The following is a 19,588-nucleotide window of genomic DNA, read 5'->3' as shown; positions in this document are numbered from 1 at the left end:
TTAAAAAAAAAGTTGTTATTTGAACAGTTGAAATGTATTCACATAAAGGATACAGAGTAGGAATCCAAAGTTTTTCAAATGAATAGTCAACTTGCATTTATAACGTAACTACTAATATTTATTGAACAACTCTTATTTTGTTCAATTTAATCCTATCTCATCTGGATTGTTTTGAGGATTAAACAAAACCATGTTTTTCAAAATATTTTTAAGAGGTAGCAAGGAAGGCACCAAATGGTTATATAGTTTGCCCAATTTCTATAGATTTTAACTGGTAAAATCAGGATTCTAACCCTGGTAGAATGACTCCACACTATTTGGCCTTCTCATACAATCTTCTTTTTCTGTGGGTTTGAAATACAACCTTTAAAATACATCAAACTGACAAAAATATACAGGGATTTATGGACTCTCTATTGTTTCAGTGATTTGTCCATTCCTACACTACCTTGTGATCACTTAAAACAGCTATTCTGATCATGTTATGTGCCCTAATTAAAATTTTAATAACTCCCCATTGACCTCAAGATCAAGTCCAAACCTGTTAGCAAGTGACGTAAGTCGCCTGTACCCCCTCCTCACACCTCTGGAGTCTCAGATGCGGGCACAGACAACTCCCCACTGTGTTCTAGTTATAAAAATCTTCCGGCAGTTGCCTGCACAGCAAAACACACTCATTCCATGTAACATCTGAGTCCGTGCTTTTGTTCATGTCTCCTGTGCCTCATTTTTTTCACATCATTTACTGGGCAAGCACCTGTTTATTTCTATTTATTTTATTTCTGTTTATTTCTATTATTTCTATTTATTTATTAATTCAAACATCACACCTCGAGCCTTTCCTCCCTCCCTATCCCAACTGAGTAGAAAGAAATCATTCTTTCCTCTCATGTGTCTATTCCCTCATACTTGTACCTTAGCACCGGTATTTTACTGCATTTATTCATCTACATGGTTCTCTTTCCCACTGTAATATGAGTATCTTGAGGACAGGATTGTATCTTATCATGTACCAAGTATAACCTTAATAAATATTTGTTGAGTAGATCAATATAAAATAACAACCATCAAAGCTGTGAGCAATCATCAGATTTATAAAAAGATGTAACAAATATTAAAATGATAGAAAATACCATTTTTAAAGCAACATGAAAAAGTGAGTGTATTTAATCACACTTAGCACGTAACAGAGCAAGTGGGTGAGTGGAGGAGCAATAACAAGGCGTTCTGTAGCACGTTTAACAAACTGGCAACAGAGAAAGTTAGTTGAAGGAAAGCAGAGGAACTCCATCCGTTCAGCATTAGAACCGAGGGGCTCCATAATCATCTGGCATCCGCTCAATGTTGTACCTGATCGGGACAGAAAGTTAACACTGGTAAGAAAGGTGGGTCCAGTACCCACCTGAAAACCCACCCTTGACTGACGGCAGGGCTCTCACCCTCGCTCTGAGTCCTTTCTGTCAGTGGGAATATTTTAAAGGGCTACCACAATGAGTGATATACAGCAGAACGCTGACCAGAATACATTTTCTTTATTCTTCAAAGTCAGAAAGGTCACAACTGGGCAAGCCAGGCACCGAGCCCAGGCAAGCCCGACTCCTCAGCCCATGTCCTTCCCTCTGCACTGTGTTCTCCTCAGGCTGAAGGGCTGGGCAACAGCAGTGTGAAGACGTTGTGCTGACATGGGAACATCCAAGAAGGATAAAGAACAGCTTTTTTTTTTTTTTTAATAAGCTTTTAGTTTCCCAGAGGGGGGCTAATCACATGTGCTAGGCTTTAAAAGGAAAACTTTTGGCCAAAAAAGATTGGCTTGATTTAAATTACTGCTTTATGTTTAAAGCAACACATTGCTCTCTTTCTTCTGGTAATCATATTGTAACAACGTGAATGTCTGCCTCATTCCTAAATCCTAGCTTTATCTTTTGCCCTTGTTCTTTTGTCTCATTTCTTCAAATACAACTATATAAACATTTGATGCAACAAATCTCTTTGAAACTCTTCTATAACCTGACCTCATTTTTTAATTGATATCAACTACGTACTGTGAAGCACTTCCCCAAGAGGAAGTTCTCACCTATGATTAGAAATGTACATGATGGGAACTCCAGGGATCTTCCTGATTCTTCGTTTAAGGTCCCGGTCAACTGTGGCCACAATGTAACACTTGTGCTGTAAGAAACACACACCAAGGTGACTGAGTCTACTTAGTGATACTATAATGACACATCTACTTAGTGATACTATAATGGCACAACCACTGGCCAGTGTGAAGAATTCATTCATTTTCACAGTAAATAGCAAAGGCAAGGTTATAGTAATTTGCTGAGTAGATACTATGATCTAGGAGCTCACATTTATAAAACATATTAATAAGCTGCCTGAACTGAATGTAGCTCTAAGAATCTTAGCGGTGGGGGGATAGGGGTTGCAGATAGAAAAGCTAAGCTGCACACCATTTTTTGTCTCCAAAGTGGAAGGGACTTTCACATCTGAGGCAGACAATTCCTTGCTTTTGGGAAAATGCCCAGAAGGACTCGAGGCAAAGGCATAGTAAGTGCTTACGTTGGAGGGCACAGCCTTTGCCTTTCCCAGGATCGCAAGGCTACTGAGGCCTCCCGTGGTGAAGGCAGGCTACCTTCCTGGCCATGAAGCCAGAACAGGATCCCCAGGACAAGTCTGAGCCTAGCAACCCTGACAGAAATAACATGCAGCTGCCAGCTGGGAGCGAGCGTGTGCTGTACTTTGCTTCCATCACACCAAATCTCCTGTTGAGTTTTATAAAGCGCTGTAGGCTGATGTCAGCTGTGCGGTAGGAAATTAAGGGAAATACTGGCCATGCCCATGAGATGGAGTAGCTAAAGGGCTGGCAGTGTGGTCACCCAGTGAAGATGATGATCCTCAGCAGAGAGAGGCTCTTGTAAGCGCAACTAGTAGCAGATGTTCTTGTGGTGCTTGACAAGGATCAAAACCCCACCGATTCCAGGGTCCCTGAGAGACAGCACCTGGGAGACTTAGATGTAGCTGAGAACTACACCTGGGTTAGGCATGGTAGGGAGGAACAAAATTCCTTCATGGGGGAGTAAACAAATAGAACTGTATTTTAGATTCACAGGGAGGCGAAATCTCATACAAGTTGACCCTTGAACAACCAGGGTTTTAATTGCTTAGGTCCACTTGTATGTGCGTTTTTTTTGTTTTGTTTTGTTTTGTTTTTTTTTCAGTAAATACCTGTACTGTTTTTGTTCTGTGCTTGGGAGTTTGCAGATGCGGACAGCAGACCGTGTGCATCGATTCACACCGTTTATACAGGGGACCTGAGCATCCACAGAGTTTGGTATCCACAGGGGGTCCTGGACCCAATCCCCCACGGAGACCAAGGGACAACTTAAGTTTTGGGGGAGTCAAAAGTTATAACAGAGATTTTTGACCGTGCAGGGGTCAGAGCCCCTAACCCTGGCATTGTTCAAGGGTCAACTGTATTACTGTCCACACTCACTCACTTTAATCATTTTATAGAGAAGATTTATAGAATCAGGAATCAGTAAGTGCCCCAAATCACACACCTAACAAATTCAGGTGCTGGTATTTGAAACCCATGTCTCCTCCCCACCCCTGATCTTTCCATTACAGTTAGAGTATACGTTTCCAGTCCACATTCTCAAGTAAATGAGGACATCTCCGCTTCCTATAAAGGGATTCTCTGCAATTTTTTTTTTACCACTTATATCCCTAGATCCTTTTCTGACCATAAACATTCAGGAGAAAATAGCTTATCTTTTCTTTTTTAAAAGCCCAAAGTAAACGATACCTGAGTCACTCTCTGGACTAAGCAGTCGTCTGCATAGGTTCCTTTGTGCGTGCACGGTAATCGTTCAAATCTTGGATCCTTGGCGATCCTAAGGGTTACAGAGACGGATTAAGGAAAACATTCTGGCAACTGGATAACTTTCTCAGATGCACTCAGCGAAGTAAGAGTAACACGATCTACGTGTAGATTTGAAGGCACCCCACTCCTCACGAAGCTGACCTCCTAAATGGAAAGACAACTGATATGAAAGGGAATTAAAACTTCCTGACTGCCAGCTGGTGTGTCTTAGGTCATGTAATGTTCATGAAACCCTGAATTATTATATTTCCATTTTACAGATGAAGTAGCAGATTCAGAGATGAAGTAATTTGTTTCAAGTAATACAGCTGGAAAATCCAGGGTTTAAAGCCAAATCAATTTTAAGCCAACCAATTCATTTTTAGGAAGTTTTCTTACACATATGTACAAGAATATAGGCACAAGGCTGGCCACTGCAGCATAGTTCATAATAGTGAAAAACTGGAAATAATCTGAATATTCATCAATAAGGGAAAAGTTAATACATTTTGGTGCTCCTATCCTATTAAAAAAAATGAGGCAGGGTTAAAAAAATTAAATTTTTTAAAATTTTATTTATTTTATTTACTTTTTTAAACTTTAATTGTTCAAATATAATAAGTTGTCTAATAAACAATCAGGTCACTGAATTATCCACCATTCAATTAAGAAAATTCAAATCTTTTCTCTGCTTCTTTCTCTAGATTTGCATTTGCCTGGAAAAATACATATTAAGTATATACTAATCATTTTCAATTGTCAATCTTAGGATAGGAGAATGTGAACAAAGTGTGACTATGGAGGGGGAATTACAGGGTATGGCAAAAGTAGGCTTACAGTTATTTGTATGGAAAAGAATACAATAATAAATAATGATGCAAGAATAAACTCTTTTTGCATACTCACAACTGTAAACCTATTTTGCCCCATCCTGGATATATATGTTCATACTGTTTGCCATTAGCAAATCAAACACGTATTAGTTTCACACAAATCAGAAATAGAAAAACCCAGGCCCGAGATCCCCAGAGCCGCACTCAATTACACAATGGCGATGAGTCACTAAAGGAATAAAAATACAAGGCAGCACACAGGTACCACGTGCAGCAAGAATATCCCACACCGCAGCAGTTCAGAGCTAGGTCAATGTGGGCTGGGTAAATTTGAAAAAAGTTACATGGAGATAAAAATAAAATGAAGATAAAAGAATGTTCCAGGCAAAATGAAGGCAGGCACGTTCCAAACGGGGCACCAGCCATCTGTGAAACGGTTCGGGTGTGTTCAGGGAAGAGGGGGAAGGTGTTCACACGGAGGAAAGTGAGATGGGGCTGGAGAGGCAGGCAGAGGACAGGCTGGGAAGAGGGGTCTCCGATGCCAGGCTGAGGAGCGAGAGCTCTGTGACACAGGTGACGGGGAGTCATTCAAGCCTCCTCCAGGACAGGGGACGCAAGCAAAGCTTTGTCGGAGGAAGACGGAACAGGACACACTGCAAGACAGGCAGACTGACTGCTGAGAGGTGAGGCAGGCGACAGTCTAGGCCTTCGCTCTAGTTCTCCCTTCACTGCTGGAACCACTGATCTCCTCCTTCCCACCGCTCTTTCCCGGAAACACACCAACAGGCCTCAGTACTTCATCCATTTTAAAAAAGAAAAAAAAATCTTCTACTTATACCAGCCCTTCCAGTTAACACCCCACGTCTCTGCTTTTCTTCACAGCCAAACTTGGTGCTTCCACTTGCTGCTTCTATTTTCTCCCCTCCCATTGTTTATTTTTAAATTATTTTTAAATAATTGCCTCTTTACCCCTTTTCATTCAAAGTATTTCAAGTATGTAAAAAAAGTATAAGGAATGAGGAACTGTACCCACCAGTGAGTTAAATATTACAAATAAAAAGAAGCCTCCTCTCCATTCTCAGTCTCCTTTTACCTCTCTGCAAGTACTTATCAGTCCCACACAAATTTTACTGTGTATATGAGATTATGTATATATGTGCCTGTAAACAATGTAGCTTGCATTAAACATTTTGAAAACAATTTATTGATTTGAGAGAGAGAAAGAGAGTTGCTGTTCCACTTATTTATGCATTCATTGGTTGATTCTTGTATGTGCCCTGATTGGGGATTGAACCTGCAACCTTCGTATATCAGGATGATGTTCTGAACAACTGAGCTACCCAGCCAGGGCCAAGTTTGCATGTTTTTAAACTTTACATAAATTATATGTTCCACATATGTGCTTGCTTTCTCTTTTTACATTGTCTTTGTGGTTTATCCACATTGACATATGCCTCTACTTCATTCATTTTTATTTCTGTGTATTTAATTCATGAACATTCCACAATTTATTCATTATCTTAATAGATCTTTTAGCTGCTTGACATTGTTTGCTACTATACATGTAAGAAAATTCCAGTAATTGTCTCCAATAAGTACATGTGAGCTTCGCTATGGCAGCCACCCTCCCCTGCTTTGTTTTTTTTTTTTACCAGACCTACAGTATGAAACACATTTTACCAGGCACACAGCAAGTACATATAAACACACACACACACACAAAAGTAAAAAAAGTTCTGTGACACAGTACCCAACCTGTGCTACATGCAGTGTGTGCTGGTATTTTATGTTTAGTTCAGTCTGTACTTCATTAAAAAAACACTTGCTGTGAACCATTATGTAGACTTTGTAACCTAACGGTTGTGTCCCCAAGTTGGAAGACACAGTGCTGCAAGGGTATGGACAACCTCGTTTCTGTCAGACATTACCAAACTGCTCTCCAAAATGACTGCCCAGTTTACATCCAGTTAGCAACCAGGTGTGAGAATTCCCATTGCTCCACAGTCTCAACTATTTTGGTATTGTCAAGAATACTTTAATTCTTGCTGATCTTTTCAGTATGAAACGGTAATTTCATTGTGATTTTAAGGATTCTCTCTTTGTCTTATAGGCCTGTAGTTTTTAGATGCATTTTAAAATAAACCCTTTGTTGATTATAATTGTTACTAATATCTGTGGCTTATCTTTTCACTATGTTTATGGTGTCTTTTGTTACAGAGAAGTATTCAATTTCAATAGGGTCAAATTGATTGGATTCCATTATGGTTTGTATTTCTTAACAAATCCCTGCCTACTCTAAAATCACTAAGGTACTCTCTGTATTTTCTGTAAAAGTTTAGACACTTAATCTACCTGGAATTGGTTTTTATGAAAGAAGTGAGATAAAGATACAATTTAAATTTTTCCCACAGGGATAATCAATATTTTATTGTAACAGTTAATCACTTTCCTACTACTGATCTAAACAATGCTACCACTCATACATTTGGGTCCCCTTTATTTGCCTTTAAAAATTAGCTGTATTAGGTATGAATAAAATATAATAAAACTCACTGATTATAAATATAAAATTCAATGAGTTTTGATAAATACATATATCCATGTCACTACCCCTACAATCAAGATACCAAACATTTCCATCACTACAAAATGTTCCCTGTGTCCCGTTTCCATCCTCAGCTGCAGGTAACCACTGATCTGCACTCTATTACTACAGTTTTGCCTTTTCTAGAATTTCATATAAATGGAATCATATTTCTGGTGTGACGGGATGCTCTAATTCACACCTATGATGATGGTTTCATGACTGTATACATTTGCCAGAGCCATCAAATGACACAATTAAACTTGGCCAATTTTACAGTATGTAAACCACACCTCTATAAAGCACACACACACACACACACACACACACACACACAAAGTCCACAGGTGTACCTTGCACTTTGAATGAGTCTTTTATCCATGCCTAATTTTGTAACATCATGTATGGATCATTTGGAAATAGTGATTCACTGAGTTACATCGATCTTCCAAATATTGACACATTTCATTATATTATACAGTATCAAAATACTCATACTTAGTATCTTCACTGGTGTCAACAAAAAGGTCTTTAGTATCGGGAAGGTGGTAAGCTCATGATTTTCCAAAACTCTAACTTTAACTTGAAAACTTGAATTTTATCATTGGTAACTAATACGGTAAGTTGTTTTCCTTAGAGTGACAGGTTCACTGCATTTCTGAGAAAGTATTTGCTAAATACCAAAATCTGAAAAATCAGTGTTTGTCTGTTGTTCTTCGGATAAAAATTACAGCCCGTGAAAAAGCAGCTGGCTCGGCCCACAACTCAAACAAGCACACAGATGCTTCTCGCTGAGATGACCTTCACCCCGTCGTCAGCAGAGGCGCCCTAGCTGTGCTTCACCTTATCACAAAGGACACTGACGTGTTCTCCAGGATTGAGAGTTAATACAATGAACAAATTTCACCGTTTCATCAAGAACATTTTTTTTTAAAAGATTCTATTTATTTATTTTTAGAGGGGAAGGGAGGGAGAAACAGAGGGAAACAATGTGTGGCTGCCTCTTGTGTGTTCCCTAGTGGGGACCTGGCCTGCAACCCAGGCATGTGCCCCGACTGGAAATTGATCCAGTGCCCCTTTGATTCGCAGGCTGGCACTCAACCACTGAGCCACACCAGCCAGGGCTCATCAGGAACATTCTTAAATGACTCTGGCTTTTTTTTTTTTTTTTTAACTGTCAGTGGTTGGCAGTGAAGAGTATGAAGACTACTAGCATTATTTGGGCTCATTGCCTTGATTTGTACTAAGGCACTGAGCCAGCACTTCTGCCGCCAGTACAAATGTCAGTGCACTGACAAAGGCAGTGTCTTGTATTATTATGAAAAGTTTCCCAAACTCCCTGCAAAGGTCTCTGAGATTTCTAGGGGTCCAGGACCATACTCGGGGAACTGCTACTCTAAACTCAAGGGTACTTTCTAGAGTAAACTCAAAACTGAGAATGTGCATTCTTTAACTGTGAGATTCTGATGGAGATGTCTAGATAAACTAACAGAAAGACAATTTCTAACTGAAAATCTAGAGAAACATAAGAGGTGGCCCAGAAGATCAATATGACTAAGTTAGTTGAAGAAGCTTCAGCTTATCATTCAGAACAGCCAAGACACAGAAACAGCCTATTAAACTCAACTGAAAACCTGAAAACAGAAAAAAAGAAAGAAAAAAAGAAATATCCTAAGTGTTCTTCAACAGCTGGTTAGATAAGAAGATATGGCACATACACACATATAATGGAATACTCAGCCATAAAAAAGGTGAAAATACTGCCTTTTGCAAAAACATCAATGATAGATGTTGAGAGTACTGCACTAAGTGAAACAAGGCAGACAAGGACAAGAACCATATGATTTCACTCATATGTGGGATATGAAACAGAGAGCGACAAGTGAATAAACAAAACAGACACACACAACAGTACGGTGGTTACCAGAGGAGAGGGGCTGGGGGAGGATGGAGAGAGCAAAGGGCATCAAACACATGTGCCCGGGGAGACCAGACCCTGGGTGGCGAGCACACAATGGAGGACACAGATGTATTATAAAGTTGCACACCAGAGACACACAACGTTACTAACCAATACATTTAATTTTTTAAAAGGCCGCAGCTTAAAAATCTCTGAACTTCAATTGTCTGTGTTCTTGACCATAGTTAACTAGTTTTATATTTTTATTTACTCTCATCAGCCAAGAAATCTTTGGACAGTAAACAGATGAAGTCAAAAGAACCTTCAGTATACCGATCTAGAACAAATCTAGACTGACCAGCTCCCTCCTACCTTAGAGCCACTCGATACTTCTGCCCCAATTTCTCAATTTCAGCCATCACACAGTCAGTTATACAGGGTATACCTGCCAGGAAAAAATACATGTTAGTAAAAGAACTTGTGAAGAAATTGACTTTACTCTCTCTGCATTATATCCTGTTGAGAACCTTAAAAAGACCCATGAGACTTCTGGATAAAGCAGAATAAGCACACTGAAATGAATAAGAACTGGAGGGAATAAAATCCCTATTTATAAAGAAACTAGTGAACTGTTCCAACCCCGCACCACAGATTCCATGAAGTATCTGTCATAGAGAAAAACTTAATCTGGATCCCCATCATTATTTTACATATTACATCAATTCTAGATGAAAAAAATTTAAATGTGAACCAAAAGAAACCTAAAATTACACAAAAATGTAAATTTGATCACATAAAAGTATAAAACTTCTCTTTGCAACCATCAAACTAAAAGACATATTAAAGTGAAGTATAAATAAAATTGGGAAATATATTTCTACATTTCTCAAAGGGCTAATTTCCTTAGTATATTAGGAGTTTATAATAGCTTAAAACTATGTGCTATTTTCTAGACATTATGCTAAGCACTGTACAAGGATTGTTTCATTTAATCTTCAGAAGGATTCCTATCAGGCAATGTGATTATTATTCTTTCCCCCATTTTATAGATGCGGAATCTGAGGCACAAAGAAGTACCCAGACAGCAAAGGGTGAAGATGAGATTTGAACCAAAACTGTCCGAGTACAGATGGGGTTCTTAACCACCATGTAACATTTCAGTTCAGAGAAGACATACAAATGGTCAGTGAGCATAAAGAGGCTCAATCTTATTATAAGGAGATATTAATGGAAACAAGATTTCATTTTCTATCTGTTGGAGTGGCAGATTCAACAGACAAAAATACCCAATATTAGGGAAACAGGTATTTTCTTTTAAAGATTTTATTTATTTATTTTTAGAGAGGGAAGGGAGGGAGAAAGAGAGAGAAAGAGAGAGAACCATCAATGTGCGGTTGCTGGAGGTCATGGCCTGCAACCCAGGCATGTACCCTGACTGAGAATTGAACCTGCAACACTTTGGTTTGCAGCCACGCTCAATCCACTGAGCTACGCCAGCCAAGGCTGGGAAACAGGTATTTTCTTTTTTTTTTTTTTTTCTTTTTTTAAATATATTTTATTGATTATGCTATTACAGTTGTCCCATTCCCCCCTTCTCTCCCCTCCACCCTGTACCCCCTCTCCCACCCACATTCCCCCCCTTTAGTTCATGTCCATGTGTCATACTTACGAGTTCTTTAGCTTCTACATTTCCCATACTATTCTTGCCCTCCCCCTATCTATTTTCAACCTACATTCTATGCTACTTATTCTCTATACCTTTTCCCCCTCTCTCCTCCTCCCACCCCCCTGTTGCTAACCCTCCATGTGACCTCCATTTCTGTGGTTCTGTTCCTGTTCTAGTTGTTTACTTAGTTTCTTTCGGTTTTGCTTTAGGTGTGGTTGTTAATAACTGTGAGTTTGCTGTCCATTTACTACACATGTTTTTTCTTTATCTTCTTTTCTTAGATAAGTCCCTTTAGCATTTCATAAAATAAGGGCTTGGTGGTGATGAACTCCTTTAACTTGACCTTATCTGAGAAGCACTTTATCTGCCCTTCCATTCTAAATGAGAGCTTTGCTGGATAGAGCAATCTGGGATGTAGGTCCTTGTCTTTCATGACTTGGAATATTTCTTTCCAGCCCCTTCTTGCCTGTAAGGTCTCTTTTGAGAAATCAGCTGACAGTCTGATGAGAACTCCTTTGTAGGTCACTGTCCCCTTATCTCTTGCTGCTTCTAGGATTCTCTCCTTCGTTTTAATCTTGGCTAATGTAATTATGATGTGCCTTGGTGTGTTTCTTCTTGGGTCCAACTTCTTTGGGGCTCTCTGAGCTTCCTGGATTTCGTGGAAGACTATTTCCTTTGCCAGATTGGGGAAGTTCTCCTTTATTATTTGTTCAAATACGTGCTCAATTTGTTGCTTTTCCCCTTCCCCTTCTGGTACCCCTATAATTTGGATGTTGGAACATTTAAAGATGTCCTGGATGCTCTTAAGCTTCTCCTCATTTTTTTGAATTCTTATTTCATCATGCTTTCCTGCTTGGTTGATTCTTTTTTCCTTCTGGTCCACTGTATTGTTTTGAGACCCAGTTTCCTTCCCTTCACTATTGCCTCTCCTCTGTGTATCTTCCTGCATCTCTTTTATGGTAACCTGCATCTTTTCATCTAATTTGCGCCCAAAATCAACCAATTCCGTGAGCTTTCTGATCACCAGTGTTTTGAACTGTGCATCTGATAGATTGGCTATTTCTTGGTCGCTCAAAAGGATGAGTCCTGGGGGACTGATCTGTTCTGTTGGAAACATATCTCTCCCTGTCTCTCCTTTTTTTTTTTTCTTCGGTTTGGTCGCTCCTGTTAGGGTGGGGGCTGGAGCCTTAGGTGTTGACTGGGGCTGGGCACCCCAGTCGCTAGATTGTGACGTTATATGTGGGGGCGGGGGCAGGAGCTGGGACGGGAGGGAACAATGGCGGTAGTTCCGTTTTCCTGGGATCTCAGTCCCTTCTTGGATCCTGGGCTGCGAGCTCTGCCCTGGTCCACAATCGCTGCCTCACTGGGTCCGCCAGCAGCAGCTTGCGTACCGGGACCACCGCTGTGTTCTTGCGCACCGGATCGCTGTCGCGCTGATTTTGCGCCAAGTTTTCCCCGACCTCCGCGCGCCGCCGACCCGCGCCAGCCCCGCGCCCGCCCAGCTCGTTGTCTCCTACCAGTCTGGATGTACGGGTCTACTTCAACTTCTTGGCTGTCCAACTTCCATTCAGATAAATCTTCTATCAGTTCTGGGTGTTATTCTATCTGTAAATTATTGCTGTTCTGATCTTGGTTGTGTTGAGGAGGTGCGGTGCGTCCACCTATTCCTCCATCTTGCCGGAAGTCGGAAACAGGTATTTTCAAACAAAGTTAGTAGGTGTATAAAATCATATAACTATTTGAGGGCAATTTTGCAATACCTATTAGAATTAAAAAATATACATGCCCCTTGATATTGCAATATAGCTCTAGAAAATGTATCTTGAATATTTCACTCTAACACAGGCATATTCACCAATTCACTGAAGCCTTGTTTATCACAGGGCCTCCAAATGTCTAGCAAAATATTGTTGTTGTTTTTTTTTAATTATAAACAATAGGCCTTGGCTGGTGTAGCTCAGTGGATTGAGTGCCCGTCTGTGAACCAAAGGGTCACCGGTTCAATTCCCAGCCAGGGCACATGCCCGGGTTATGGGCCAGGTCCCCAGTAGTGGGTGCATGAAAGGCAACCACACACTGATGTTTCTGTTCTCTTTCTCCTTCCTTCCCCTCTAAAAATAAATAAATAAATAAATAAATAAAATTATAAATAATAGAAGACTATATAACTTAAAAAGGAATGAGGCACATCTATAAATATTGACAGAAAAACATTCATAATATAGTTTTTCAACATAAATAGTAAGCAGAAATGAATAAGTAACATGTCATCTATCCATACAATAGAATCTTATTTGGTCATAAAAAGAATTGATATATGCTTTACCATAGATAACTCTGAGAATGCTATGCTAAGTGAGAGAGGACCAAATATTTTGATCCCACGTTAATGAAGTGTCCAGAATAGGCAAATCTACACAGACAGAAAACAAATTCATGGCTGCTAGGGATGGCGGGGAAGGGAAGAGTTGAAGGGTGATGGCTAAAGGGTTTGGACATTGTTTTGGATTAGTGAAAACGTCTTAAAGACCAACTATGAACACACTACAAACCATAGAACTGTATACTTTAAATAGGTATGTTGTATACTATGTGAAGTATATCTCAAAGTAGTTTTAAAAAAGCACATAAATAATAATTAATGTGATTCATTTTTATTAATAAAAGAAACAAAACTAACTTTCATCCTGGAGAGATTATTTATGAATTTTTTAAAAATTGCCCCTCTCTGAGGTAAGACATTATAGGGAACTTTGATTTTTTTAATGCTGTGCTTTCAAGTACATTAATACTTTTGAAAGCAGACAAGAGTTAAGAAACTTGAAATCAAAAACAACGCCCAGAAGAAAGAGCAGTTGTAAAATAAAGGTATAAAGTCAGTAAGATCAGATCATCATGGAACCAGAGAGCAATGCAGGCCCTGAGAAGATCAATTTCAGGGCCATGCAGCAGCAAAACAAGCAAGGCTTGCATCTGGGGTAGGGAAGTGGGCCCAGGAGGATCTTATAAAGCAACACAAAGTAACAGAGAAGAGCACTCAGGAGCAGAAAAGAAAGCTGATGGGAAGCTCACTATTTCTCCTTGTTGGAGTATCTGATGGAAATGGAATATACTGGGAGCTTTGAAAACATCAATGAGGCATCTTAAAGGCAAGAAGATAAAGGCCTCCCTCTAGGAATAGAGGCCAAGTGAAGAAAAATTAAGTAAGCAGAGGTTAAAACAGTTACATTAATCTCCTAAGTAACTGAGTTTGCACTTAAAATGTCTCCTTAGCCTTTACTTTGAGGTATTATGTACTGTACGTTGCACAAGAGACTGCAGAAAGTGGTGTTCTCCTTAATAAGCTTGTTTTCAGAAAAGGCATTATAGCTGTACTCTAAAAGTATCCATATCCGGAGAAAGCCTAACTACAGGGCTAAAAGCTATCCTAAACAATCATCACCTAGATAATAGGGGTGGGGCTATGGTGTCAAGGAAACAATTCACCCCCAAGGGGACATGTTTGAACCCTTGGTCCATCTCATTTCTAAGTAGGTCACAGCATTCCTGAGAAGCAGGAGAAGCAGCTAGGACAACTATGAGAAACACCATGGGAATACGACACGTCTACCGAGTTCACTGTCTTTCCTCGCCAGTCCACCTCTACAGGCATGACAGTACCCCAACTTCAGACTAAGCTTCATTATTCCTAAGAGATTTTTTAAAACTTTAGCCCTGGCTGGCGTATCTCAGTGGATTGAGCACGGACTGGGAACCAAAGTGTCCCAGGTTCGATTCCCAGCTAGGGTACATTCCTGGGTTGCAGGCCATAGCCCCCAACAACCGCACATTGATGTTTCTCTTTCTCTCTCTCTCTCTCCCCCCGCCCCTTCAAATAAATAAATAAAATCTTTAAAAAAATTTAAAGTATTACATGTACATGGCTTTAAAAAGAAATACAGAAAGGTCTATACGAACAAGTAATAATCCTCTGAAACTTTCCCATACCACCAATTCTGATCCTTAAGAGATAACTACAATATTTTACTCTATTAGCTGTTTTATCACTTGGTGGTTACCGTCCTGTTAATGTGGTAACTTATGCAGTCCCTCTTTCTATTCATTAATTTTAGACATTTAAAGAATTTAGCTCTCTAACCTATTATACTCTTACACCATCCTGCTGATTTTAATAAATCAATAAACATTTGTTACCATCACTCTATAAGACTATTATGTTGTTCATAATACAGTATCTTTTAAATATTAAAGAAGGAGGTGCAAAAATTTTCCTCTGAGTATGGTAATTTATTCTTTATAGCAAAGTATAAGTTTAATTTTCATTTGTATCTTTAACTAGATGCCTGGAAAACATTGGGTTGGCCAAAAAGTATGTTTAATTTTTTTCCGTAAAATAAAAGATGCATTTTTCATTTTTATCAGTAACATTAATTGATTTAGATATTTTGAAAATGTTGGCTATCTCCCACATGGTAGACCATTGATTATTCTCAATCAATGTCTTAATTTTATCACTATCAACTTCAACTGGTCTACCCAATCGTGGAGCACTGTCCAGTGAGAGATTTCCCGCATAAAACTTCGCAAACCAATTTTGACACATTTGATCAGCCACAGCACCTTCTCCATACACTGCACAAATCTTTTTTGCATTTCGGTTGCTTTTACCTTTCTTGAACTAATAAAGCATAATATGCCGAAAATGTTGCATATTTTCTTCCATCTTCAATATTAAAATGACTACACAAAAATTCACCAATTTGGGAAGTTTTTTAAAATGCACACTGATATGACAGCAATCACAATACAATCTAACAAAACTGTTTCAAATGAATTTAAAGACAACTAAGCTCTACTAGAGCCATCGTACAGAAAAAATCCTATGAACATTTGGCCAACCCAATATTATGAATGTAAACCCACTACAAAATGCAACAGATCTCACTATTAGGAAGTTATTCCCTGTACTTGGCCTAAATTTTCTTTTTCCTACTCATGAAAGTGAGGGAAGATCATTTGAAGGAAGGGACATCCAAATACATAAGGGGTATTGATGGTAAACTGCATGACTAGGTATAAACAAACTACCCAGATCCTTTGTGGTACAAATAAATACCAAACTAGATAAACTAGGAATCAGTGACCATCATCACTTTTGGTTCTGTGATTGTAAATGACGAAATGTCTTATTTAGCTTTTCTACACTATAGCTTTCTCCACAATGTAAAAGAATATATACACTGAGAAATAGAGTAAGTTTTCATTTATTCTGAAAAAAATTTCCCTATGTTCAAAATTGATGCCAATGACCCAAGAACACTAAGTGTTTTCTGAATTGTGAAAGTTTAATCATTCCCAGTCAAGTCTGCATTGTATTTCAACTCATTGAAAATGTTCATTGCTATGGTAAGCACATTAAAAGCCCAGCATTTAAATTAACTAGAACCTCATTCCCCTCTTTTCATGTAATCGGACAAATATGATTATTTCTGTACGAATGTCACAGAAATGTAAAAGTATGATACTCACACTTGGCATAGAGACAGTCCATCATTGACTGCACTAAGTCCAATTTAGCCTTGATGGAGAAGTTGATAAAGTTGGTATCAACCAGGATGTGGTAAGGTGGGCCCAGCTGTGTGTTATATTGGAAGAATAAGCAGGAAGAGTATTGGGGACTGAAAGAAAAAGAAACAAAACACAAAGTAATATGTACATTGATAGTTTGGTATCAATAAAAACAAGATTCTACTTGGAACAGTTTGCCATAGATTAAGCTCCTTTCTTGTTCTTGGAAATAAACCCTGTGATTTATCCATCACCATTCTAAGGAAAAATGAGAAAAAGTAAGAAATATGTGAAGAAGTTTCATAAAGTTAAATGTGTTTACTTAAAAGGAATAACCTTTATGCTGAAGATACAGCCTTACTATTTTTTTGATGATGCATTTTCTCTTTTCTGAAACGACTGTGTGTGAAACAATGGTAATTAAGAGCATTTCAGACCCTGCTTTCCAGCATTTGTAATTAGTTTGGCTTAAATAAACTCATTTTAGGGAAAAATTTACTGGCCTATGAAATTCAAAAGCCTTAGGACCATTCTAGTTGATATACATGCATTAATATCATTTTTGTTTGCATAGTTGTAGGCTTACAAATGACTGAGCAAATCAGTTCAGGAAAGCCTGGATTTCTACAAGGTGTATGGTTTTAGAGTGTTTTAAAGGAAAACTTGAAAATGTGGATTACTCACACTTCTCTCTCCTTGAGTGCACTAGGATCTTTCTTTTCTTTCTTTTTAGGTTTTAACCTATCCTTTTCTTTACTAGGAAAGAAGAAGCAAATTAAATGCAGAAAATAAGAAAAAACAATAGCAGTTATAATCTCATTCAAAATTAAAAGTTTCTTTTGTCTTCAGAGGAAATCTTATCTTGTAACTGCTTTACATTAATATGAGCATACTTTTTTACATTAACATAAATATACATATTTTTTTACTACAAATAACTGTGGGAAGTAGCCCGAAATTAACATAATTAATTCATTAGACACAAGTTAAAAAATCTCTAGCAATAACTCAAAAATTACCAATGGATAAACAGATGTTAGTTATACTATCATTTCTTTCTTGGTCAGAAGCTCTCATCAAGTATCAAAACGTCAGCCTTTCTACCCACTGCTTGGGTAAAAAGGCTGACATTTATCTTCTGAGGACTCAGATGCTTCAACATTAGGGAGAGGGAAGGAACCTCTACATGTCTTTTATAAAGGGTTAAAATGTAACAATATATACACAGTATTTAACCTTTAACTAGAAATGAAATACTTTCAATGGGCAAACTTCCCAAACACTACAAATAAAACACAGACTAAAGGCTGTATTTTCATACAATCCAGTAACTGTGGAGACACTGAGGACAGTTCCATTGCACTGAGCTCTTAAACACAATGAAGGCCAGTCCTTATGAAATAACTTTGTCCATTCTTCACCGAAGCAGGGGAGCCTTTGAAGTCCTTCTTATAATAGGAAATACCGTTCTACTCTTCTCCCACTGTGAGATTTACAAAACGAAGTCATTTAGACGTTTCCCATTCTTTCTTCCCAAAATATTTGAACGTCAGGCGCTGGAGACACAAGGCAAACATGGTATCTGACCTCACCTTCTTCCAACACTTGTAACATTTTTTTCCCGTGGAATGGGGGAGTCTAACGACAGGAACATAAAGATAATCCTACTCACTTCACATAACTATTACGAAGCTTAAATACGATACGGTAGATAAAGTACAAAAAAAAAAACCAAAAACGGTGAACAAGGTGAACACTTAGATGTTCGATTCCCATTCCATTCACCAGTGTACTCAACTCAGCGGCTGTGCGGATGGTACACACTGGACTATCTCATACTGTGTAAGTCGAAGACACAATAATATTAAAAGTGAATACAAAACAACAAGTTTTGCTACTTATCCCCTCGTGACTTTTGTATCTCTGGGCAGCCTATGAGCCCAGTTGATTCCGGACACTCACAGCCTCTGATCTCTCAGACTAAGCATTCGCTTCATGGTCGCATATTTCCTTGTTTTCTTTTGCTTCCCCTTGAAAGAGAAATTTTAGGGTTAAAAAAGTAGAAAATACATCTCATGTTCTTGAGTTCCTCCATTTCTTCTGTCCACTCCTTTCCCTTCTTCCCTCGAAAACCCACCTCCAGATCCTTTCAGCCCTAACCCAGCCCTCTGCCTACTCGCTAGAGCATAGCGGGCCCCGCCTGGAGCACTTTAAGAGTTAGGATTGGAATGGAAATAAGGAAATGTGGAGGAAATGTGGCCAGCGGCTGACTCTCTGAGTTTTCGCCCAAAATATAGCCTGAACAAGGTCCTTCTCCAACCCTCCTCTCTCACCATGATCACGCCGCACTCTTGTTTCTTCCGGATTTACCATTGCGCGACACTTTTGCGTCACCCCTACACTACTTCCGGCAAAGGATAGCCCGGAAGCGGAAGTCGCCTTGGGAAACGTAAAAGCCTGGAGCCGGTTCGCGTCCCAGGCAGAGATCTGTACTTGGATCTCCAGTCGGGAGGGTCGAGGGCAGGTCTTCTACCGTGGTTTGCTGCTGCCTGTCAGGGCAGCAGAACTGGGACGTCACCGCGCTGCAGCCTTCAGCTCTGGTAACCTTTCTCTCCGTCACCACTCCCGTACGGGGCAGAGTCCTGAGGACCTTTCCTGCCCTAGAGTTCCAGGGAGCGAGAGGACAGGGGCGGAATTCTGGTTCTCCGGTAGTTTTGGGAAACACATTCTTGTCATCCCACAGCGCTGGGCGTCAGGTCTCTATCGTTCAACTTGGAGGCTCCGGTTCCTACTTGGTTCTCCTAGCCGGCGTGGTACTTGGTGCAGCAGGGTGGATGGTTCTCAAGATTCTTCTCGAGTAAATACCGTGTATGCCTATTGGTGAAGAGAGGGGGTGAAGCAGCGTTTGAGGGTCTTCTTTAGGCTGTCTCTAGAAAATCGGGGTATAATCTTGCACATGTTACTAGTAACCAAGCCAGGAAAATGGTGGGAAGTAATTGACATTTATTGTGAAGCCTTGATGTGTCATCCTTAATGGAAAAGGGAGCGATTTGGAGAACAACAAGGGAAAGATAACTTTCATTTTTGAATACCTGCGGTGTACTCCGGTGGTTCTTAACCTTTTGGAGATCACGTCCTGCTTGAAAGTTTATGGAAAGCCAGGGACGATTCT

The 19,588-nt window shown here is 39.4% G+C and overlaps 2 protein-coding genes and 1 long non-coding RNA gene across 7 annotated transcripts in view; 1 reads left to right on the top strand and 2 right to left on the bottom strand.

The window, feature by feature from the left end:
* Positions 1 to 193: 193 nt before the first annotated feature.
* Positions 194 to 18,869, bottom strand: FCF1 (FCF1 rRNA-processing protein). The gene is made up of 8 exons (XM_028506142.2): positions 18,750 to 18,869; positions 18,379 to 18,446; positions 17,101 to 17,172; positions 16,378 to 16,526; positions 9,555 to 9,627; positions 3,809 to 3,896; positions 2,075 to 2,169; positions 194 to 1,350 (listed from the first exon to the last, which is right to left on the bottom strand). The coding sequence occupies exons 1-8, from the start codon at positions 18,750 to 18,752 to the stop codon at positions 1,302 to 1,304; spliced, it is 597 nt and encodes a 198-aa protein (XP_028361943.1). The 5' UTR covers positions 18,753 to 18,869; the 3' UTR covers positions 194 to 1,301.
* LOC118497538 lies at positions 6,349 to 8,235 on the bottom strand. Its single transcript, XR_004900059.1, has 2 exons — positions 7,611 to 8,235; positions 6,349 to 7,575 (listed from the first exon to the last, which is right to left on the bottom strand). It is a non-coding gene; the product is annotated as an uncharacterized LOC118497538 (long non-coding RNA).
* The window catches only part of AREL1 (apoptosis resistant E3 ubiquitin protein ligase 1), a 37,621-nt gene continuing 36,882 nt past the window's right edge, over positions 18,850 to 19,588 (top strand). For 2 of the 5 annotated variants that reach the window (XM_036012184.1, XM_036012177.1), the window contains exon 1: positions 18,878 to 19,016. The gene's annotated coding sequence lies outside the window, so the exon portion shown is untranslated. Of the gene's footprint in view, positions 19,017 to 19,255; positions 19,274 to 19,588 lie in introns of those variants that run through there. The other 3 variants (XM_028506141.2, XM_028506140.2, XM_036012176.1) reach the window with 3 other exon arrangements.

This window comes from Phyllostomus discolor, chromosome 1 (assembly GCF_004126475.2).
Source record: "Phyllostomus discolor isolate MPI-MPIP mPhyDis1 chromosome 1, mPhyDis1.pri.v3, whole genome shotgun sequence".
Lineage (NCBI taxonomy): Eukaryota > Metazoa > Chordata > Mammalia > Chiroptera > Phyllostomidae > Phyllostomus > Phyllostomus discolor.
Note: the sequence above shows the minus strand (reverse complement) of the source record. Positions and strands in the feature narration are given on the sequence as shown.